Source organism: Lissotriton vulgaris, chromosome 1_1 (genome assembly GCF_964263255.1).
Source record: "Lissotriton vulgaris chromosome 1_1, aLisVul1.2, whole genome shotgun sequence".
Classification (NCBI taxonomy): domain Eukaryota; kingdom Metazoa; phylum Chordata; class Amphibia; order Caudata; family Salamandridae; genus Lissotriton; species Lissotriton vulgaris.
In genome coordinates this window covers 1,562,498,722-1,562,523,015 of record NC_141685.1, presented here as the reverse complement: position 1 = coordinate 1,562,523,015, position 24,294 = coordinate 1,562,498,722, and the positions used below count along the sequence as shown (strand labels likewise).

Sequence of the window (24,294 nt, the reverse complement as noted above, 5' to 3'; positions counted from 1 at the left end):
TATAATTTGGAACATAAATGAATACCACAGTAAAGATCCACATCATGAACACTTTAAAATTTAAAGCATCTAATGTGACTATATACTTCTCATAATTAGTATTAACAGCATTTATGGTATATAAAGAGTGTTCTTGCATTCTTATGGTTTAGAACATACAATATATCACAGTATTAAACATAGACCTAAAGGGTTTATATTTGTTAGGCGTAATTGCATGTTATCTGTCCCAAATTTTACAGTAATCTCATAGTTTACTCATTTGTATGCAGGTCTCTTCTTGTTCATTCAAACCTTGTGCTACTGAATTAAGAATGTGTATCCACAAACACTCTTTGTAATTCAAAGTGGAAGTCATATTCCCTCCTCTCTGGTGTAAGACCACTTTCTCTATGACCCACCATTCTAGGTCTACATGCCTGTGGTTTGCTATTTTGTAGTGTTCCACTAATGGTGCCCCTTGTGTGTTACAACGAATTCTACTCTGATGTTGCATGATTCTGTTTTTTACTTGTTGAGTCATTTGTCCCACATAATTAGTTGGCATGGGCATTTAATGGCGAATATAAGGTTCTGGCTATTACAGTTTGTAAACCTAGTCATTGTATACTGTTTTGAACCATATGTAAAAGAATTTCCAGTTTTAGTGTGTTTGCACATTTTACAATGGCCACATCTCTGATGCCCTGCAATTGGTTGTAGCCCCAATTGGCTTCTGATGTCATCAGGTTTGGTAGTCTCCAAGAAAGATGATACAACATGATCTTTAACATTTTTTGCCAGTTTATATGAGCACATTGGAGGTTCTGGCATTCCAATTTCCTGGCCCACTAGGTTCCAGAATTTTTTAACCACTTTCGAGATCTCATGGCTTCTCGTATTAAATGTTGTAACACAAATGAGTTTGTCCATTTCAGCACTTTTCTCTTGTACTTCTAGCAGTGTTTCCCTGGGGCGGTACCATGCCCGTTTACAGGATCTATTGAGTAAACCCCTAGGGTACCCCCTCTCTCTTAGTTTACTAATGAGGGCATCACTTTCTTTGAAGTAATCCTTGCGTCTAGAACAATTTCTACGTAAACGCAAAAATTGCCCGAATGGCATGTTATCCCGCAAATTCCTGTGATGGTGGGAGTTGTACCGCAGTAGGGTATGTTGGCTTCTTGTATAAATTCATTAGAATCTTTCCATCTTCAATCTCAAAAGTTAAATCTAAGAATGGTATTGATTCTTTGTGAAAGGACATTGTGAACTGGATATCTGTAGAGCACTGATTAAGCCAAGTGAAGAAGGTTTCTAACGTGTCTTTTGTACCAGTCCAAATCATGACGACGTTGTCTATATATCTTTGCCAATTTGTTATATACTCTCCATATGGGTTTTGGTTACTGTAAAGATATTTGGACTCCAAATCATCCATATAGATATTCGCCAGACATGGTGCAAATCCAGCTCCCATCGCCACTCCTCTGCATTGATAGTAAAAGTAGTTTTGAAACATAAAATAATTCTTAGACATGGTAATTTCCAATAGTTGTACAAGAAATTCTGTCGGTACCCAGTGCGGTGCCGGGCGGGTGTGGAGGGTCTTTTTAATTACCTCTATCGCCTCTTGTTGGGGTATGCTTGTATATAACGAGCATACATCGAGAGTGACAAGTAATTGTGTTTCCGAGTCAAATGGTAAATCTTCAAAAATTTGTATTGTGTGCATAGTGTCCTTCAGGTAAGATTTTGTATTTAGCGCAAAAGGTTGTAGGAAACTGTCAAGATATTGGTTTATAGGTTCGAGGATCGATCCACACCCCGAAACAATCGGTCTTCCTGGGGGTTTGTGGATGCTTTTGTGGATCTTAGGGATTGTATATATGGTCGGGATCCTTGGGTCTGTTTTATTCAGGAACTTAAATTCCGGGTCAGAAAGGTATCCATCTTCCAATCCCTTGGTCATTAGTCTTTATTAGTCTGGCAACCTCTTTTGTTGGATCTCCCGGGATTTTTGTGTAGCTATTCTCACAGTTGAGTTGTTGTTGCATCTCTACTACGTAGCCTTCTCGATCTTGTATCACCACCGTTCCCCCCCTCATCAGCTGTCTTGATAATAATTGATTCGTTGGATTTCAGATCTTGGAGTGCTTGTCTTTCTCCTTTAGAGATATTATGCTCAATATATTTAGGGTTGTTAAGTAAGTCCATTACTTCAGACATTACCACTTTTTCGTAAGCCATGACCCTGTCATTGACAAGATGATTTGCCGGAATGAAGGTAGAACAGGGGCGGAAGGGGGTAGCTGCCTGTCTCCTGTTGTATTCCTCCCTATTTGAAAAGAAATATTTTAATCTAATTTTTCTGAAAAACTGCTGGAGTTCTAATTTAATGTTGAAAGAGTACGGAGGGGTGGTGGGTATGAATGACAAACCCTTGGCTAGAATGCTATGTTCATCTTGGGTTAAAGTGTGTCTTGAGATATTCACTATCAGATCACTTTTATCCTGGTTCGTGGATGAGGGGAGATTGGCCAATTTCCTCTCTTCACTATTATTCTCCTGGTTGGTTTCAATTTGTGCACCTGTTGTCTGATCTGTAGTAATAATGGTCGAGTTGGGAACAGCAGCATGTTGTTGTTCAATCTCCGTTTCCATTACCATCTGTAAGTCTGGCGTCTGGTGCTTATCTCGCCGTGATTCTGTTGGCGTTGTGGTTGGGCTTGGAAACGTACTTTGGTATTGTTCCCTCTGTTGTTGCCCCTCCCTCGGTTCCATCTGGGTGGTCGACCCCAATTGGGATCTCTGTTTGTCCATCCGGGATCCCCTCAAAAAGCAGTGGAGGGCCCGAATTGATCTTGATATTGTGCTCCAGTTGGGTATTGTGCGCTGGTTTGAAAATGACCTTGTTGTTGATATCCACGTGCTGTTGCGATCTGAATTGTGTTGTCTGCTTCGGTGCTTGAACTGCTACCAAAAGACGAATTGGAGAAAGTATGGAAGCGTCTGGGAGTTTGCCGATTCCGGTTGGTGTAATACCCTTGTGAGTCTTGTACGTAATAATCGTCACTAACGTATGGATAGGTTAGGTTTTTATCATACGATTTAATATCTTTTGCCAATTTATCAAGTTTTTATTCAAAGTAATGGTATTAAATTTGGACGTGGCTTTTTCGCCTCTCTCCAATGCTTCTTTGGCGTTGGTTAATGCAGCGTCTTCCAATATTTCTTTCTTCTAGTCTGCAATTTGTTGGATCAGTTTCTTTACGTATTCGACCGCTGTCTCCGCTCCCAACACCATCCAGTGTCGGGAGCAATTATTTGCCACGAAACTGAATCCTTCACGGAATTTAGGAATCTCTATGAAGATCCCCAGTTCGTTTTTGACTTGTAATCCTTTCGGGATTATATTAGCATGTATATATCTTGTAAGCAGATGACTGTGTAGTCTGGTCCTGATTAATTTTTTCTCAAGTCTTTCTAATTGCGAAAGTTTGTCATTAAAGGTGGTGTCCGTAGGTGGCACCCCTGTTCCCAGATAGTCGAATTCCGCCTGTTCTTCAATTCATTTATTAATATATTCTTCGGTATACGATAAGGTTTCTTTGTGGGACATAATCTTGAACTTTTTAAAAAAGCAATGAATGCGTTTAGCACCCTCGCAGGTATGCACCTGCTGTAAATGACCATTAGTAATAATGGGATGGCCCTGTGACCCTCAGAACCTGGGTTCTAAGTATATATATATATGCTACAATGGTTCTGTTGGGGAGAAAAACAATTTCTTTGTTTGTCCTTTAAGACAGATGATATTTGTAGTGTTATTTTGGGATTACAAATATCCAATTAAAAACTAGGCAAACACACAATTTTTGGATTCAATCCTGTATATTCATTATTTTATAAATCATTAGTTATATAAACAACACTGATGTACATATATTTAAGGGGTTGTCCTAAACAAAAAATCAACAAAAACATATAATTTGCTTATACGTGATTAAGTGAATAAAAGTGAAACATTGACATTTACTACAATTCACAAATAAACATACAAAATTGACAATTAAAAACCAGTCCAAAAATCACAATACATTGGTTACAACCCTATTACAGTTTTCTGGTTGAGGGCCATAACAACTCCCTCAAGGCGGGCCGAAACTGGCCAAATAAAAGAATCTCGGACTTGTCCTTGTTGCACTTGAGTTGTGCCTGCGCCAACTATCTAAATACAGCAGAGAGACAGTTCTGAGCAAGGTCCGTGGATGTCAGAATCCTCCCACGGGAATAGAAGCTGAGTATTGTCTGCGTAAGCAATTATTTCTGCACCCAATTCCTCAGCCAGCGTAATCAAAGGAGTCAAGTAGATATTAAAAAGCAACGTGGGACTCCCGTGAGCATTTTCTTGGCTGTAGAGGAGAAGAGGGGCATCTATACCTGTTGGGAACAATCTTCCAGAAATGATTTAACCCAATCCCAGGTGGCGTTAGCAACACCTATGTTAGAAAGGCGAGAAAGGAGTAGATGGTGGGGCACCGTATCGAAGGCGGCAGAGAAGTCCAGTAAAATCAGGGCCGCTCTGCCATCCGCGTCCAGGCACTCCCTAATAACCTCAGTCAACTCCACTAGCGCAGCCTCAGTACTATAGGTTGGCCGGACTGCGCCGAATGGAGAAGGCCAGACGTCTCCACATAGGCATCCAGCTTACGAATGATCACCTTCTCACAAACCTTTGCCAGAGCCAGCAGAAGAGAATTGGGGCGATAGCTGACAAGTTTGGACGGGTCAAGAGAAGGTTTCTTCAGAAGAGGTAGAAGCTTAACCTGCTTCCAACTCCCAGGGACCAAGGCAGTCTGTATAGATAGATTATAAATCTTATTGACCTCCGGACTCATGGTAACACTGCCTGGGCAAGATTTCACCTTATTAGTAGCAGTTTAACACCTAAATACAGCAATAAGCAACTGAAAGATGGCCCGTCAATCTTTGTAAAGGGACCTCAAGTGCACAGGAACACGTCGCCATATTTTTTAGTAAATTTTGACTTGTTTGAGCTAGAAACAAAATATATTTTTTGTTCAAATCTGTGGATTCTGCAGTATATAATGGATCATGTGGCAAATGCAGGAAGTCCCTAATTATGTAAAAAAACGCCATAGCTACAGAATTCCATATTTCCAGTGGCCCTGAAAATATTCTTCCCCGCTGATTGTCAATAGACAAAAGGGAATTGAGATAGGTGAAAACATGTGGTGGACAATAAAAAACGAGGGGATTATGATGGCATTTTTGGGAAGTTCAAACACTGACATTATATGTAAAACAAAAAGGGTATTTCTAGAGAGACCTTTAAAGAACTCACCTAACTTTCATAATGTGAAGCAATAGTATTCAAAAAATGTAAATGGGGCGTGGCCAAGATGGCGGGGTGAGCGGACGCTTCTTCCCGCAGCTCCTCCGGCCCGAGCCCTTTTTCGTCAGCTTCTCTCCCCCCGCTGGAGCTCAGCCGCCGTGGGAAGGGTGGCGGAGACCCTGGGGCACACATTGATGCAACTTTGGTTCCCGAACACTCCGGCCGAGGCACGCTCAGAGATCGATCAACTATCTGCGGAGCGCCACGGAGGCGGAGCGGAGCGCTGGCCGGGAGGCCTGGGAGGACCCTGCTGCTGGTGTCTGGTGGCCTGGCACGGAGCTCGATTGCATACTCGCATCAGATTGTGCCCGGTATGGTACGCCGGATGGGTAGCTGCCACGAGATGTCGAGAAGGGGGATGCCTATTGTCTGATCGTGGAGGCACTTGGATCTGCAGCGATGGCCTGATATATTGCGTGAGCCAGTTTGGGACAGTGCTCAGTATCTGGGGCCAGGTCCTTTGTCCCCTTTTTTTTCGGCTCGGCGATCCTGGAGGAGGCTCAATTCAGGGGCACTGACTCTTGGCGTGGCCTTGGCGGTGCCATCGGGCTTGGAGGGTCTGCCCGGCTACGCCCAGCCGCCATCTTATCTTCACGGCGACGGTGATGAGGGACTCCTGCAGTGTCGCCCGGGGACAGCTTCTACACCCCCGGTCCTGTATAGCTCTTTCGTGCTGAGGGATGCTGCGGCCTGGGTTCCCCCTGTAGTGGCCAGTGCCTGAACTTTGGTTGGAGTGCGAGTCGGCCTCTGCGTCAGAGCGGGCCCGCCATTTTGTCCTCTGTGGCGCAGCACCCGTGGTGTCCCTACTACAACGGGCGTTCCCCCCGGCGGCGCTCTGCCAGCCGTTGGAGACTCATCGACGCCGATACCTGCTGCCGGTGACCTGAGATCGCACATCTGATTGAGTGGAGTGCGGCAGTCTACAGAGCACGAATGTCGGGGAACCGAGGATCGAGGAAGGGGGACCGCACCCTGCCGGACATGCTCAGCAGAGCCCAGCAACAACGAGACAGGGCGCAACCGTCCCCAAGCTCTTCTAGATCTGCAGCGGACCCGGCCGGGGGTGAGCCCCCCGTCACAAGGTCCTTCATGGAAGACCTGTTCAATTCGCTTAAGGCTGACTTTTAGACGCTGAAGCAGGAGGTGGCCAGCGAAGTGCGCGAGGTCCGCAGGGAGGTGGAAGGCCTAGGTGAGCGGATGGAGACGGAGGAGGCCACGGCTCAACGGAGGGACGAGGAGATTGTCCATTTACAGCAAGAAGTTCTCCGTCTCAGAGAGCAGCATGTCGAACTCCAGGCACATAATGAAGACCTGGAGAACAGGTCGAGAAGAAACAACATTCGAGTCCGAGGTGTACCGTCCGCAGATGAAGGGACAGATTTGACGGGCTACCTGAAGGACTTGTTCAGGGAGATTCTGGCTGAGCCCGCGGACTTCCCGATTCGAATCGACAGGGCCCACAGGGTCGGTCGACAGCGACAGTCGACAGCACCTCCGCCGGACATTTTGGCCTACCTCCCGGATTTCCCAGTGAAGGAACGCATCATGGCTGAGGCCCGCAAGAAGCAGCCGCTGACCTTCCGCGAACGGCCTGTTGCGTTGTTTCAAGACCTGTCTGCCATCACGCTACAGAAGCGCAGGTCCTTCAAAATCGCGACGGATTTCCTGAGAGAGAATGAGACGCCGTACTCTTGGGGGCATCCCTTTCGCCTAATATTCCGCTGGAATGGCGTGCTGCACCAGCTGCGCTCCTTGCAAGATGTCTGTGGGGTCCTGGGTCTCACGGCCACGGAAGAGGGTGAAGCGACACCGGGCTGGAGGCGTTCTGATTGCAGAGGGCGACGGCGGTCAGCGAGGAGGAGATCGACGGCGAGTGCTGGACGGCCGGACTCCCCCACCATCAGGGCAGAAATGGCCAATGCCCTGAGAGAAGCGGCCAGGGACTCGGCCGCCACGAACGGAGTCGCCATGACGGCGTAGATTCACTCCGGGGGGAGATGGGCATAGCTTCTGCAATGCCAGGTTTGGGGGCTGGAGGGAGGGTCGGGGGAGAGGCGGGAAGAACGAGTGGTCGGACGTCCACTTTTTGTACTTTCCACAGACTTGTCCGTTTTGGGACATGACTGGGACAATGGGTTGTTTGTGCGTGGGTGGGGAGTTGGCTAGTTGCCATGGGTTTGTTTCGGAGGGGGTTGGGAGTTGTTTAGGGGTAGAAGGGGTACCGTCCAATATCTCCAATGTTATTGCTTGGTTTTACTTTGCTTGTCCTGCACTGCTGTCCCGGGCCCCCCCCCCCGCTCATTGATTGCCCGCGGCTTGGCACTTACGGTCCCTTGGGGATATGTCGACACTGAAGGTAGTGACCCTTAATGTTAAGGGTCTGAACAACCCGGTGAAGCGAAGGGCGATCTTATCTCTGCTGGAGGGGACACAAGCAGATATATGCCTCCTGCAGGAGACCCATTTACTGCCACGGGATTGTCATAGGATGCGCTCTAATAAGTTCCCAACTCAGTTTTTCTCCTCTGCTGCATCTAAGACCGCAGGGGTGGCCGTTTTGCTAGCGAGTTCCTTCAGGGAGGAGGTGTTGAACAAATTTGCGGAACAGAAGGGGAGGCTATTGGCATACCGCCTCCGGCTGGGGGACACTACGTTCACTATTGGTTCTGTATATAGCCCAAATGACCACCAAGAGCGCTTTCTAGATTCGGTGCTGGTAGACGTGACTGCCTCCCCTGATCGACATATCATTCTAGGGGGTGATTTGAATATAGTCTTTGACTCTACCCTCAACAGATCGGCGCAGCGATACCCGCAGACTGGGGAACTTTCACAGGCTGGGAAGGCTCGAATCACTGATATGGATCTGCATGACCTTTGGCGCACCCTCCACCCCACGGATAGGGACTATTCTTATTATTCACATGCGCACCGGACATACGCACGGCTAGACTACTTATTGGTTAGCGGACCAGTGTGTGCCGCGGCTGTGGCGGCGGACATTGGTGTCCTGTCGCTGTCTGATCATGCGCCAGTCGTGGGCACTTTTGCACTTCTGACGGCCTCCCCCTCTCGGGGGGTGTGGCGTCTTAGGGACACCCTCCTGCATAAAAAAATGGTTGTGAAGCATATTGAGGAGGCGATCCGGGAATATCAGGCGCACAATGATAACTCGGACACCTCGCCGGCGACACAGTGGGCGGCGTTGAAGGCGGTTCTTCGGGGAGAGTTCATTTCCATCTCCTCAGCAGAAAACAAGGAGAGACGGCGCAAGAGGGAGGAGCTGACTTCCCAGGTCCGGGAATTGGAGCAGGTCCATCGCCGTACCGGAGCTCCTAGGGTGTGGAGGCAGTTGAAGGCTGCCAGGAAGCTTCTGTCGGCGTTGGACATGGATAGGGCGGAATACGCGGCGCTGCATCTAAAACATGCGTTCTACACGGGTGGGGATAGGTGTGGCAAACTTTTGGCAAACAGGCTCCGAATCGCGCACCAGCGTAACGTGGTGAAGTAACTGCTCGGCGCTGATGGGGTGGCGGTCTCTGATGACGCCGCGGTGGCAGAAACGTTCTGTAGTTTCTATGAGGCGCTTTACGCAGGGGAACCCCCCTCGTCGCAGGATGCCGCGGATTATCTGGAGTCTGTAGCCCTTCCGGCGCTGGACTCAGCGCAGGCGGAACACCTCGAGCGCAGCATTCATGTGGAGGAGGTGATATCCGCGATAGCCAGACTCAAACACGGGAAAGCTCCAGGCCCGGATGGTTACACGTCCCTGTTTTATAAAACCTTTTGCCCGGTCGTAGCCCCTATTCTCACCCGTCTATTTAACTCCTTTTCCGAGCCAGGAGCCATTCCACCGGACCTGTTAAGAGCAACGGTCTCAGTGATCCCGAAACCTGGGAAAGACCGGGCCCTCTGCGGCTCATACCGGCCTATTTCACTCCTGAATGTCGACCTTAAATTATACACAGGGATTCTAGCATCCAGATTGGCCCTGCATCTGCCGGGCCTGGTTGAGGCTGATCAAGCTGGCTTTGTGCCTGGCAGACAAACCGTCGATAACACTAAGAGAGTAGCACACATTTTGGAGAAAGCCTCGCGGATCCCGGGTGAAAGGATGTTGCTAGCGGTAGATGCTGAGAAGGCATTCGATCGCATTCACTGGCCTTATCTCGAGCAGGTGCTCCGGAAACTGGGTATTGGAGACAAATTCTTCTCGATGGTCTTCAATTGCTACAAATCCCCTTCGGCAACAGTGAGAGTTAATGGGTACAGCTCCCGTAGCTTTGCGATCGAAAGGGGTACTAGGCAGGGGTGCCCGCTTTCCCCACTCCTCTTTGCTCTCTATATGGAGCCGTTTGCCCAGAGAATTCGCCAGAACCCGGACGCGATTGGGATCAAGATGGGGCAGTATGTCCACACGGTCAGTCTTTATGTGGACGACGTCCTGTTGACCTTGGACGATCCTAGATGGGCCCTCCCCACTTGTATTCAGGAACTAGACGCTTTCTCGAAAGTGGCTGGTTTTAAAATGAACATGGGCAAGTCGGTGGCTCTGGATGTGTCCCTGGCCGCGGATACCAGACGAGATCTGCAGCGGCTTTTCCCCATGCAGTGGTCATCATCCCTGGTGCCGTATCTGGGGATTCTGCTAGCATCAACGTTGCCAGCGATGGTAACGGCCAACTATGCCTCTCTTAGCAGGAAAATCAAGGAGGAGCTGGGCCGCTGGAGTAAAAGTTTGCTGTCCTGGCTGGGCAGGATTGCAGCGATCAAGATGACGGTCCTGCCCCAGATTCTGTACCTCTTTCAAGCCTTGCCGCTTCAGCCTCCTGTGGGCTGGATTAGACAGACACAAGCCGACATTGCACGCTTCGTCTGGCAAGGCCGCAAGCCGAGGATGAAGAGGGTTCTTTCCACGCTGGGCCCGGAGGCGGGGGGCCTTGGTATCCTGGACCTCCGGAAATACTTCCAGGCGGCGCAGCTGCGCTACCTAGTGGAGTGGAGCAGGTGGGAATCCGATAGGCACTGGCTCTTTCAGGACCAGGCGGTGGCGGGGCGCACCCTCCAGGAAGTTCCTTTCTTGCGTCGGGTTCATCGCCCCCCCAACCTCTATGCTTCCTTTGTCACGCGAGTCCCCTTGAGGGTGTGGGATACAGTCAATGAAGTTCGTGAACTCACCACGTTCCCTTCGCCCTTTACGCCGATAGTGGATAACCCTGATTTCTCCCCCGGGATGGAACCAGGCGCTTTCTCCCACTGGAGGGCAGCGGGCTGCCGAGCGCTCTTCCAGATATATGGACTGGAGGGTGTGGTCCCTTTTCAGCAACTGAAACAGGAGTTCCAACTGCCTGAGGTGGATAGATTGCGATATATGCAAGTTAGGCACTGGGCGCTTCAATCTCAGGTGCGGGGCTCTGCTGACCGCCAGATAACGCCATACGAGTAGGGGTGGGCGGCCAGCTACGCTCCGTGCACGGAGTGTGCGTAGTGCTGCCTACTCCGCATTTTGCGGAGCGGGCGTAGCCAGGCGGCACTACGCACGCTCCGCAGACGGAGCGTAGCTGGCCGCCACCCGCCTCCCTCCCGCCCTCCCTAAATACTTTAAATTAAAGGAATAAATTAATTTAAAACGCACTTACCTTGCCCGCCACTGCCCGCCGCGTCCCCGGGGCTCGCTATCTTCCGTCTTCCGTCTTCTTTACTAATGCGCATGCGCGGGCGGCCGCGCATGCGCATTTTCTCGTGAGAAATGCGCATGCGCGGCCGCCCGCGCATGCGCATTAGTAAAGAAGACGGAAGATAGCGAGCCCCGGGGACGCGGCGGGCAGCGGCGGGCAAGGTAAGTGCGTTTTAAATTAATTTATTCCTTTAATTTAAAGTATTTAGGGAGGGCGGGAGGGAGGCGGGAGGCGGGTGGCGTGGCTGGCGGCCAGTGGTGTTTGCGGAGTGGGGCTACGCGGAGTGCGGAGGTGGGCGTAGTTTCTCGCCCACTTCGCGTAGCTCCGCAAAGCCCCACTCCGCCAACTCCACCCAGGGTTACATACGAGCGGGGGTTAGTGACCCGCGCCTCTGATGCTAAACTAATTACCGACCTTTACAAATTCCTGCAGCCCCCTCCGTTTCATTTCTATAACCCGGGTAGGGAACGCTGGAATAGGGAATTGGGTAGGACGCTTAGTCATAAAGAATGGGATCAAATTGCGCACCGGGCACGACACTCTGCTTATCACACAGGTCTCACGGAAACACTCACCAAGGTGTCCACGTATTGGTATTCTACCCCAGAGAGGCTACACGAAATGAATAGGCATATTGGGAAGGAGTGCTGGAGGGGTTGTGGTCGGGTGGGGACCCTTACACATATACTTTGGGACTGTCCCTTGTTAGAGGCTTACTGGAAGGAGGTTCTCGACGAGATTGATGTTCATTTTGAAACTGAATTGCCACGCTTCCCGGCGTATGTATTGCTGGGCCTCCCGAATGGCCTGATGTACCCGCTGAAGTCCCGCAGGGGCAGGCAAATTGCGATAGCGCTGGGTTCGGCGATTCAGAACATCTTGATTCACTGGCCTACCACCACGGTCCCCTCCATCACAGGCTGGCTGCACAGGCTATGGCATGTGCTGGGTATGGAGAAGCTATCGCTTGTGGTGGCGGGGGACGTGGACCAATTTGATGAGCTATGGCAACCCTTTCATGCGCTTTTAACTACAGAATTTAGGGAACTCACCTGCCCGAGGTACCTCAGACTTCTGAGACTAACGCCACCGGTGAACTCAACTGACTAAGGGGACACGGGATCTGGGCTCTCGGGGTGGGGGGCGTGGCGGGAGGGCAGGATGCGTTATGGCCGAGTACTGGACGGGGGGGAGGTGGGAGGGAGTTGGGGTGAGTTGGGGAGTTTCGAGGGAGGGGCTCTGGGGGTTGGTGGGGTTGGTTTCTTGCATCATTGCCTTTCATTTTCTGATCTGCTCGATGGTGTCGACTGTATTCAGCCCTTATCGTTTTACCATTTGTTTTTAGGTCTCGCCTGTCGATGCGCATGCGCATCGAGCTTGCGAGACTATGGGGGCTTATCCACTCTTTACCCAACTTGCAAGGAATCGTGGCGATTCCTTGCAGTGCACGAGAAATTTAAGCTCAATGCGCATGCGCATTGAGCTTAAAAGCGCGTGCACATCAGTTCCCTCAGCCGCACTCCAGGCCCCCGCTCCGCCCCCTCCCCTGCCCGCCGTGTCGCATTTCTCCTCCCCCTCCCCTTATCTGCCTTCCCTCCGTCTGTTCCCTCTCCCCGCTCCGCCCCCTCCCCTGCCCGCCGTGTCGCATTTCTCCTCCCCCCTCCCCTTCTCTCTCTTCCCTCCGTCTTGTTCCGTCTGTTCCCTCTCCCCGCTCCGCCCCCTCCCCTGCCCGCCGTGTCGCATTTCTCCTCCCCCCTCCCCTTCTCTCTCTTCCCTCCGTCTTGTTTGCTTTGCGTCCGAGTCGGCGTGCGCAGGGGCTATCCGTGTAATGCTTGTTCTTTCTGTTGCTGGCTTCGTCCCATGATGTAATTTCACATATCGATAAGACGTCTTCGCTCATTCCTCCACCCACCTCGTGCTGTTTGAGTGATGAAGAATATTCCAGTCACTGGCTGTTTTACTGGTTTTTTTTCCCCCGTCTTCTTTGTTTCCTTTCCCACCCCCACCTCCTACTCTTACCTCCCAAACCTTTACGGTGGAAATAAAGTGGGCTTGTTTATCAGCGTATTTTTCATGTTTTATGTTTCGTTTCAGGAGCCCTGTCCTTCTGCCACTTTGAAAATGTGTACATCCTTAGTGATACGTTTTCTGGAAACGGTTGTTGATCATGCCCCAGCGAACGGTAACTTGCGCTACTCGCCTTTCAGTTCCCCCAGCAGCATTTGTGACTAGTAATAGCGGAAGAAAGCGACCGTGTTTTATCCAAGGAATGTTGAGTATTCCTGCCACACACTTGTGCTGTTTTAGAACTGTAAAAGAAGCGAGGAAAATATTAAACAGATGACGTTTCATGGTTTCTTGTTTTTGTATTGTTATAACTAGAAAAGCGACTTGGGATACATTTACATAAAGAAACGATTCACTATTTTGTTTTCTTTATACACGGTTTTGTGGTGTTTTGTTTAGTCTTTTTATGTAGTCCTCTTTAGTGGGATTCAAGCAACTGTGCGATTGGGCAGAGTTTTTAGTGGCGTAGTTAGATCAGAATCTTGCTATAATGGCAAAAGTGTTTCCAAATCTTGATTGTTTTGTTGGGGGTTTTTTGTGTTGCGAAGGACGGGATTGCAAAATCTTCAGAATACTTGACCTGGATTTTGACAGCGCCCTCATCAGTTGTCCGCATTTCATTCTCCATGAAATAACATGCCTCGGTTTAACGACTGAAATCCGTGCGTGCCTTATCCAGAGTGTGAGCTACAAAAACATGACATCCACCGCATCCACCACCACCACCACACCCACGAGCACTACATCCACCACCACATCCACTACTCACCCTCACTCACCCTCAACCCCTCACCCTCACCCTCACTCACCCTCACCCTCACTCACCCTCACCCTCACTCACCCTCACTCACCCTCACTCACCCTCAACCCCTCACCCTCACCCTCACTCACCCTCACCCACCCTCACTCACCCTCCCCCTCAACCCCTCACCCTCACTCACCCTCACCCTCACTCACCCTCATCCTCACTCACCCTCATCATCACTCACCCTCAACCCCTCACCCTCACTCACCCTCAACCCCTCACCCTCACTCTACCTCAACCCCTCACCCTCAACCCCTCACTCACCCTCACTCTCACTCATCCTCACTCACCCTCAACCCCTCACCCTCAACCCCTCACCCTCACTCACCCTCAACCCCTCACCCTCAACCCCTCACCCTCACTCACCCTCAACCCCTCACCCTCACTCACCCTCAACCCCTCACCCTCACTCACTCACCCTCAACCCCTCACCCTCAACCCTTCACCCTCACTCACCCTCAACACCTCACCCTCACTCACCCTCACCCTCACCACCCTCAACCCCTCACCCTCACTCACCCTCACCCTCACTCACCCTCACCCACCCTCACCCACCCTCACCCTCACTCACCCTCACCCTCACTCACCCTCACCCTCACTCACCCTCACCCTCACTCACCCTCACCCTCACTCACCCTCACCCTCACTCACCCTCACCCTCACTCACCCTCACCCTCACTCACCCTCACCCTCACTCACCCTCACCCTCACTCACCCTCAACCCCTCACCCTCACTCACCCTCACTCACCCTCACCCTCACTCACCCTCACCCTCACTCACCCTCACCCTCTCTCACCCTCACTCACCCTCAACCCCTCACCCTCACCCTCACTCACCCTCAACCCCTCACCCTCAACCCCTCACTCACCCTCACTCATCCTCACTCACCCTCACTCACCCTCAACCCCTCACCCTCACTCACCCTCAACCCCTCACCCTAACTCACCCTCACCCACCCTCAACCCCTCACTCACCCTCACCCTCAACCCCTCACCCTCAACCTCAACCCCTCACCCTCACTCACCCTCACCCTCACTCACCCTCACTCACCCTCACCCTCACTCACCCTCACCCTCACTCACCCTCACCCTCACTCACCCTCACCCTCACTCACCCTCACCCTCACTCACCCTCACTCACCCTCACTCTCACTCCCCCTCAACCCCTCACCCTCACTCACCCTCAACCCCTCACCCTCACTCACCCTCACCCACCCTCACCCTCACTCACCCTCAACCCCTCACCCTCACACAATGCAATAGGTCTCGGAGCATTTGAGTTTGAGCTTTTAGAAATGTTTATGGCTTTTTTTATTTGTAATTCTTTAGCATTGCCTACAGGAAACAAAAATGCTAAAGATTTACAAAAAAAACCATAAACAATTCTAAAAGCACTAACTCTAATGATGCAAGACCTATTGCATTTCCAATGCTTGTTTCCTTTGCAGTAGCCTTGTCCACCATCGCCCTCCTAGATTTATGCTCAGCTCCTTTCACTCGAATGTACGTAACCCTACCCCTCATGTTCCCCTACCTCCTATGTTTTTTCTTTTTGCCTTAATAAAAATGCTTTAAACCTAATAAATGTAAATTAAAACTCTAGTTGCCTATATGTATCCAATGTCTTTCATTCTGTTTTTTCAGCTGCCCGGCAGACTCCTCATTTAAATGGCACACTCCAAATGGGGCCGCCTCCTTCTCCCGATTCTCAGTCCAGATGTTTGTTTTCGCCAGTATGAAGGAAAGCCCCATCTACATTCACTGTTCCTCAAACTTCTGCAGCTCTGAAAACTCAAGGGATTGTTTAACGGTAATTGCACAGTCATATTGCACAAGGGTTTGTTGAACTCAATCTCCAAAAACATTACGCTTCCTGCAACAACTTGCCCTATGGTAACCATGAATATATAGAACATGGCACGTAAAAGTTAATGCAAGATCTAAAGGACGAGGACATTTAGTTTGTGGTGAATACATAATTTTATGAGATATGACCAAACTAGAGACTGCCCACGTAAACTCTTACAATCAGACTAGCTAACACTATAGAATACAAATAAACGTGCAACACCCAGATCTTGGCACACTGAGCTTAATAGTGCCTGCTGCCTTATGTTTGGATGTAAATGTTTTGAGGTCAGTTATTTTTCCCCTTTGCTAACTTGAAACATGCATGTTTTCGAATTTACTCTGTTAGCAAACCGATGCCTGGAGAAAACCCAGGAATACATACTGTATCATGATCTGTTCTCCAGTATATAGAACATGAGACATTAGGACGGTGCCCAGTATCCTGTAGGTAAGCGAATGTGTGGCAAGAGTGCAGGATGTCCATGTCTCACAATCAATTGTCAGGGATACCCGTGATGTGCTAGTAATAGTAACCCAAGGTCAGACATGCCTACCTTATTCCGGATGTCCAACAGGGGCCATTGGTGGCCACAAGATGGCTACAATACCACAGTCCCTAGGAATAAGAAGCTTACAATATACCTAAGCCAGCGAAGCCTATAATCATGACTAAAAGACACACAATATGCCATGGGTAGCTACCCTATTCTAGGGCCACCATAATATTTTGAATGTCTACCGCATGCCTATATTATGCCAAAGAAATCACCTTGCACAAGGAAAGCTTTGTTCTGTAGGGTAGTATCCTCCTGCTGATAGGTAGTTGCTGCTGCCTGATGCTAAGGGTTGACTGCCACCGCATGCCAGTGATGGTTGCTGTATGATATCGGGGACAGCTCCTTCCAGGTGCTAGTGGGGAGTGCCACTCCCTTACCCTCCTTATAGCTACCTTAGTGCTGCCATACGCACCACATGTCCTCGCCTCTACTGCACTGCATTGCCGGGCATGGGGGCAGAAATCAGGAGTCCAGTGCACGGAGTAGATGCATGCCATGTCAGTGGGAGAGTCACTTAGCCCTCCAGTTGCCATACTGTGGATAGGTTACAGTTCTTGAAAACTTTTGGGATAATCTGATGATAAACAATAAATAGACCTGAAAGACAAAATGGATATGAACTTCACAAAAGAATTACGGTTGGCAAAAACTTGAATTAGTGCCTTCGAAATTGGAAAAAATGCAAATCTAGTCGGACACAAAAATATATTGAAATCAATTGAGAAAGGCGTAGAGAGTAGCACTACTAAATGTATTTAGTTTCTGTAACCATCTTCAGTTCTCTGAAGTAACTAAATTGCTTTAGACAACGGTATCACAACTACTTAATAAATAAATAATTGCACTCTCTAGTCACCTAAGTAATAGAGATTAAACAAAAAGAGACATAAAAATGGGGTCAGACCATGTAACATTAGAGCTATTGGCAAAAAAAATCAGAGAGTGAATCGTTGAACAGTTGTTCAATCAGCAATTTGACAACTTTAACAATCTCCCGAACATTGATCTTAACTGAAAGCATTGCCTCTACAAAATTTAATTTTGCCAAGATAAACTACCAAGAATAGTTCTAGTGAATTTTCAAAGTAACGCCATCAAGTAAGAGCTTGTTAAACACCCTATACCGGTGAGAAGATTAACATTGATTTAGAACTCGTGTGTTATTATATAGTTCATACAATTTTTTCGCCCTGTTATTAATTCAAGATCTTATATTCTTCAATTAAGTCATTCTTAGCCCTTCCAAGCTTCTACTGGTCCAGAGGGGAAAATTACATGCCATTTCAAACCTGCATGTCCATTGGATCTATGCCTAATGACTTCTGCATGTATTAGCTGAACTCCAGATCTAATGACCACATGCCAACTCAAAATTCTGAACCTCCATAGGAGTTATTGCTAGCTGAGCTTCCACTGCACAAGATCTAATCATCACATTCAGGACTCATCAATATCTCAGTTGAACAACCACCTAGAAAAACAAAAACCGATTTTTCCAAGTTACTCTTAAATGCTACAAGCTAAAATATATCTAACTTTCCCATAAGAAAGAGTCTCTGGCCCTCCTTATGAGTTGCCAACTATCGGATATGATTAACATCACATCCAATAAAAAAACCATACAGAGTTGGTTGGCATTTATTGTGTAAGATAATTATCACCTATTACAAGTTTTTGGGGAATAACATGCAGATTTTTGGGAATAACATGCAGATTTTGGTTCTTACGGCAGCAAGAGCGCATGTTCTGGTAAACATTGAGGACTTTCCCTCGATAAATATCTACAGGCTTGATTTGCTTAAAATTATCACAAAAATCAGTTCTGATATGTGTAGTAACAAGAGTTACCACACATATTGGAATTTATCAGACCACTCGTAATGAGGGCCTAAGTGTTCAAAGTGCTTTGGTAGCTACTGCTACACCAGGTATAATAACCTGTTCTGAACATAAAACCAGAGTCGCTATAAGAATTCTATCTAACAAAGCATCCAGCTAATTTTAGTAGCTGATCAACAAGTTACACATCTCACTTTATTAGATATAATTGGAGCAAACCCTTAAGAAAGATCCTAAATGCTACAGAATCCAGGAACTATCCTGGACGCACCTAAAACTAATTAATCCTCTGGTTCTGAATGCTGTTTCTTTCCGTCACAGTGTCTAGCGTTCCTCATTGCAATGTCAGTCTGATTTTCAGATGCTATCATAAACATCCCATCTTTCACCCTACATCTCCTTGTTTCTGCAAACTGCCATCCTTCAACTCTCCCCACATTCCCCTTTTTTAGCAGCCACCCTACTAATTTATTCTTTCTCTCTTTCTTTGCATCTTCCCCTCCTCCTACAAACCCTACCAAGCCTTATTCACTCATAGTGCTGCAACTCATGCTCATCTTTCATCCCAAACAACATGCCTACTACAAACTCACTGCTACTTTTGATATCCATTCACTTTCTTTCCTATGTCGTCATAAATGCAAAATCCTTGAACAAGAATTACGAACCTTTGTGTTCAGATTACTGGCTCTAACCTCAACATGGCCTTTATCATTAAAACTTGGTGACAAGGCAAATCACCGTTCTTGAACACAGGGAAGTCATTAAATAGTTTGAGTAAAAGAAACCACATCACTGTCACACATTAAATCTTCTATAGGTTTCTTTCTGGAACCTTCTGTTCCTGATTCTGCCATTTTCAGATGATTAGATCCCCAATACATCCATTAGATTCCATTTCACTGTCCCTCAAAATAAACAGGCAAGCTGTAATGAGGGTTATCTCTAAATTAACCAAAGATCAGTTGCCTTTACCAGTAACCCACGGTAAATGCACCTTCTCAAGCCAACTCTGAAACACATTTCCTGATCAAAGAATAAGGTGGACCTAATGCAGCATCTCAATCAGTAACTTTCAGTGCACCACACAGATTCCTGATGCACTCTCCCTCTATCTTTCACTAGTGTCATACAGCTATTTAGATGAGTGTAGCATTCCTCACCAGTTCCCGATAACTTAACTGAAGCCATGACCTGTCCTTTGAAAAATGGTATGAGAAGACAGCACATTTCTCTCCTGGAGGTGGTGGGTCAGTTAAATGGTTTCAGACTGCTGTAACCAAAGTCGGTTTCACCCAAACTTGCTGTCTTGTCTGTTCCTCTCCTTCTCCATATGGCATGCTTGTAACCTCTTCTTTCCACTGCCCTCACACGCTCTCAGTTCTTCCTACTTCTTCTTAACGTTCTCTTTCCTGCTTGCTATCTGCTGCTTTCATTTTCTCCACTTTCTCTTCTCTTCCCTGTGCTTGATCCTCCTTATCTTCTGCCTCCTCTTCCTCTTTTACTATCACACCCCAGGAAGGGCAAACTTTGGAGTCTTCGGCATCTTCCATGCATGTACCTGGAAGTGCTTCCTCCCGACTCTGTTCATCAGTCCTATCTATTTCTGTATTCTTCTTCTCCTCCCCGACTGGATGGCCTGCTTCCCACCGCACCAGGTAAATTTATGTAGAACTCCTCATAACCCTTTACACTTGGCTATACAATGACACAACATTAATCCTATTTTAAGCAATAACTTTGGGCTACATAATCCCCATAAGAACTCTCCCCATATGTACGACTCGAGGAGAAGTACCTCTTATCCACAGAAACTCTCCACTAGCCAGATCACAACTGTCCTGCTCCAGAATGGGAATCTTTGCTAGTCAGTGGTTCTTCTTTACCATCTTCCATTACCTTATTTCTCCTTATCTAGAAACCTCAAATACTAGCCTGCATTTCCAGACACCTTCCTAGACTTTGTCTCCGAGGTCACTTAAACACCTTAATCTCTACAGAAGTAGGCACTTTAATACTTGATTTGACTGCCACATATCGTCTATAACTAAATCCATGCAATCCAATCTGGACACAATGAATCTCATTCATATGTTCTCTGGTTGTAGGAAAGTGCCCCATTTTAGATGGTTGCCCCCCACTTTTTGCCTAATGTTGATGTACTTTGGTGAGTGTGCCAACCAGGTACCCAGGGCCTAGGTTCTTTCCCTAAACTGTACTGATGCAACACTCTGGTCACATGTAAGTCCCTTGTAAGAGGTACCCTAGGGACCAAGGGCACTCTGACCAAGGAAGGGCTGCAGCACTTATTGTGCCACTCTTAGAGACCCTGTAACTTTACACACACACACCCATTGCAGGATGCGTGGTTTGGTGCAGAACAAAGTGAACAGTCGATGTGACACACATCCCTGTGTGCCATGCCTACAATCCACTGCCCTGGCATTGGTAAGCCACCGCTCTAGCTGGGTGCACTATACCAGTGGTGAGGGTGCAGGTGCATGAGCCCTGTACCCCTAGAGTGTCTAAGTCAATTCTTAGACATTGTAAGTGCGTAATGCCATAAAGAGTTTATGGTATGGGAGTTTGTTATTACAAACTACAGAGTACCATAATGGCCTTACTGAAAAATGGGAAGTATGGTAACCAACTTCTCAGCACATTAAACCCACACTGAAGCCAGTGTGGGATCTAATGAAACATTTACTCAGAGGACATCTTAGAGATGCCCCCTGAAAAAACGACCTAACTCTAGTGTCCTGACTGAATGGCTGATTGCCAGCTGCCACCACCAGACCTATTTCTCGACCCCTAGGTCGAGAGCCTGCCACTCTCGGGGTCCTGAAACAAAGCACATCCTGGGATGAGGTGCCAAGCCTCCTCTCCCAGGATAGACCCGGTCCAAACAACTGTCACCCACCGTTTCTGATGCCCACTTTAGGGGGAGTACCAGTGGGAAAACCAAGGTTAGGAAGAGAGGGTGCCCACCTTTGCCAACCCCACCCCTAAGGTGGGGGAGGTGAGGTGAAGCACAACTCTCAGTCCCCGCCATCTTGCAGATAGGGACCCAGCCAACCAGAGTGAGGCTTATGCCCCCCCCTACAAGAGAGTGGCATAATAGGGGGTGTACCCACCCAAGGAAGGGACCCATTGGTCCTGACCTGTACAAACCTGTAACACCCCAAAATGTAGGGGCAACCCAGAACCTTGCCTCCTCAGGCCAGAGCCGACAAGAAGAGACCAGAACAAGGACCAAACAGCCGATCTGAGACGAGAAGAGGAGGACACCCACTGACTTAGCCCCAGCCCTACCGGCCTGTCCCGACCTCAGACTCCTCCAGCAGAACCTTGGTGTGTCCTGCAGCAAGCAATTATCAAAAACCCAGAGATCCTGCACTGCCTTCGCAATTAACAGACTCTGTCTCTCGTGAACATCAGACTTGCTAAAAAAACAACCAAATCTGACTCCGGTCGATTCCGTGAGTCTTCACCACTTTGCTCCTGGTGCCCCAAGCCGGAGTGACGCAATACCCTAAGGAGGTCCTCCTGGAGTCCCTAGCCTGGAACCCAGTGACCCCTGAACCTCTAACAACTCCTAAACCAAATCTGCAGCCAACAACTGGAAGGTCCCCCCAACCGTGACAGAAGATGACACTCTGACGGACTCCGTAACCAAAGGGGTCCAGAAAGACCAACCGCAACCATTCAACCGCTTGCGTTCACAAGATGACTCCCAAAGATCATATTCCCTTCTTCAGCCACTGACTGACTCAGAGGGATCCTCAACTGAATCCGCAGCATCAGTCAAGACCGCATCCTACACCCAGCCGCCTCTGTGCCCTGGTGGTGTAGTTCTCTTGTTGGCCATTGGGCCCTACAGTGCTGGCATCGACCCCAGGAGCGATCGAATCCCAACCTGGTAGCCTGCTTGCTGCAGTCCCTAAGCCCACGACCGTGCTTAGCCGTTGGCTAACGTGTGGTCCCTCCACTCTGCACCTGGCACCTCTGCACCACTGGCAGTGCAACTCGAGTGCCCATTTGACCAAATCCTACCCACGGACCCATAAATACAGTTCTGCCTTCTCAGGACTAAATGTGACTCATGTGTAATACTGTACACCTGTACTGAGCTTGCAAAATGCATTATCTCCTTTTTGCAACCCCAGGAAAAGCACCAGCCTAGTATCTAGAGATACCTGGCTGCCTAAGAAAAGTAATTGAAAAGTAATTCTGACTATTTGCAAATACAGAGTAAATTATTCTGTAACCGATTCATTGCATTCATACAGTATTAAACTGCTTATGCTGGCAAAGTATTTTTATACTTACCTGTACCAGGCCTGGCTTGGTTCTAGAAAATAAATGTACTTAAATATTATTTGTATACAAACAAATTGGTCAGAGTTCAGTCCTTGAGTGTGTGAAATCATTTCTTGCCTCAGTATGTACAATAAATGCTAAGCACTACCTTCTGATAAGGCCATACTGCTCGCCCACAGTACCACAAATAGAGAGTAAGGTGCTATCTGCTTTAACCTCTGCCTACCTTTAGGGATCCACTGGACTCTGTGCACACTTAGTATAGTATATACAGAAATATAGATCCACAATAATATATATCAGCGCACACCTTTAAGTAATACATTTCTTTAATATGAAATAGGTAGGTGGTGCAAGTTGGTGAATCTCCTGAGTATGAGGATGAAATACAATCTGAAAGCGCTGACCTCACTGCCTGAGGGGCGTCTCTAACTTGCACTCAAACAAAAAGTACTTTCCACTATTAAACAATTCCTTCTCAATTCACTTTGAGTCCATGGAGCATTCATTTAGTTGATGTCAATCTTAGTACGAACATGAGTGATAATCCTCACTTGATACAATACAATTCATTTCACAATTTTTTTTTTATGCCCAATGCATTTCGGGCTGGGGCCCTTCATCAGGGTGTGGTTCTGAAATTCTGGACCCTGCTGTAATATGGTACCGAGGCCCAACCCTCGTGTCACAAAATATCATCGTACCATGACGAATTTGGTGTCGGCAGACCGGTAATGAGTAGGACATTATCCCTATGCATTTGCGTCGTGATTGAGTGATGCTAACACCCTTAAATCGTGGTTTCCGTTCCGAACCCTCGGACTCCATTTTGTGAACGGCATCCATCTTATGGCTTGCCCTCATATAGTCAATGGATTGAGGCCGAGCTTGATCTGAAAGGACACGTCCACCTTAGCTGACTTCCCCATGACCTGGCCGAGCTGACTCCACTGCCTCCAGCCAAACCTGTTCGGGCACTTCCTCGCCCAGTGGCCGAGTAAGATAGCATCAAGGCACAACATGCCATAAACCATTCACTACATACAGACCCTGTTTTCTACACACATACACCTGTCCATGTTTCTTGTTTATGGGCAGTTTTACGATGAGGAGGTGCCCGATTTTATTGGGGTTTCATCGATATCTGATAGTAGTTCTGGGCCGGGCTGGGCCATCTATCACCAACTGGACATCTAAAATATGGGTTGGCCGACATGACTTTGCTTTTTGCTTTATTGTGGAAATATGTATATGACCGTATTGTAAACTGAAGAATTCTTGCCTGCAGCTGTTATTTTTGTATAAAAGGAGAAGGCTGGTTCTTTAAAAATGAACAGTCTCCTGAGAACTTACATCCCGTGCTGTTGTACTTCTAGGACACTTGTTACTTGGTTGCAGCCAATAAAACTCGATCTCTGACTTCACCTAGAAGACTCTTTGTTTCTGTGGTCCTGAACAGGGAGAACTCAGAGGTCTTCGGGTGTTACCCCCTGGCACCACCGGGTTCCTAAAAACCCGGCACCTCAGTTGGCGCCCAACTCGGGGCGGTATCAAGCGGTATCGGTCCAAGCCAGATGTTCGTGAGGAGCTTCGTGTGAAAATTCCAGAGGACGGCCAGCCACTTCAGCGACCCCTGTATGTCGACGTGGTTCCGAAGGTCTTTGCTGCGAGGTTCCCCTCGTCCCGACGGCTACGAAGGACTGCTGCCCTGACTATCGCCCTGTTTTGGACCCAGTGATCCTTGGTAGAGCGAAACGATAGACAAGTCTTCTAGTGACG

At 48.2% G+C, this 24,294-nt stretch overlaps 1 protein-coding gene across 3 annotated transcripts in view; it reads left to right on the top strand.

The window, feature by feature from the left end:
- Positions 1-24,294, top strand: part of LOC147750815 (uncharacterized) — a 702,597-nt gene that overhangs the window by 631,152 nt on the left and 47,151 nt on the right. For all 3 annotated transcript variants that reach the window (XM_086937011.1, XM_086937002.1, XM_086937022.1), the window contains one exon: positions 15,593-15,758. In XM_086937011.1, coding sequence (XP_086793137.1) covers positions 15,593-15,758 — 166 coding nt within the window. The remainder of the gene's footprint in view (positions 1-15,592; positions 15,759-24,294) is intronic.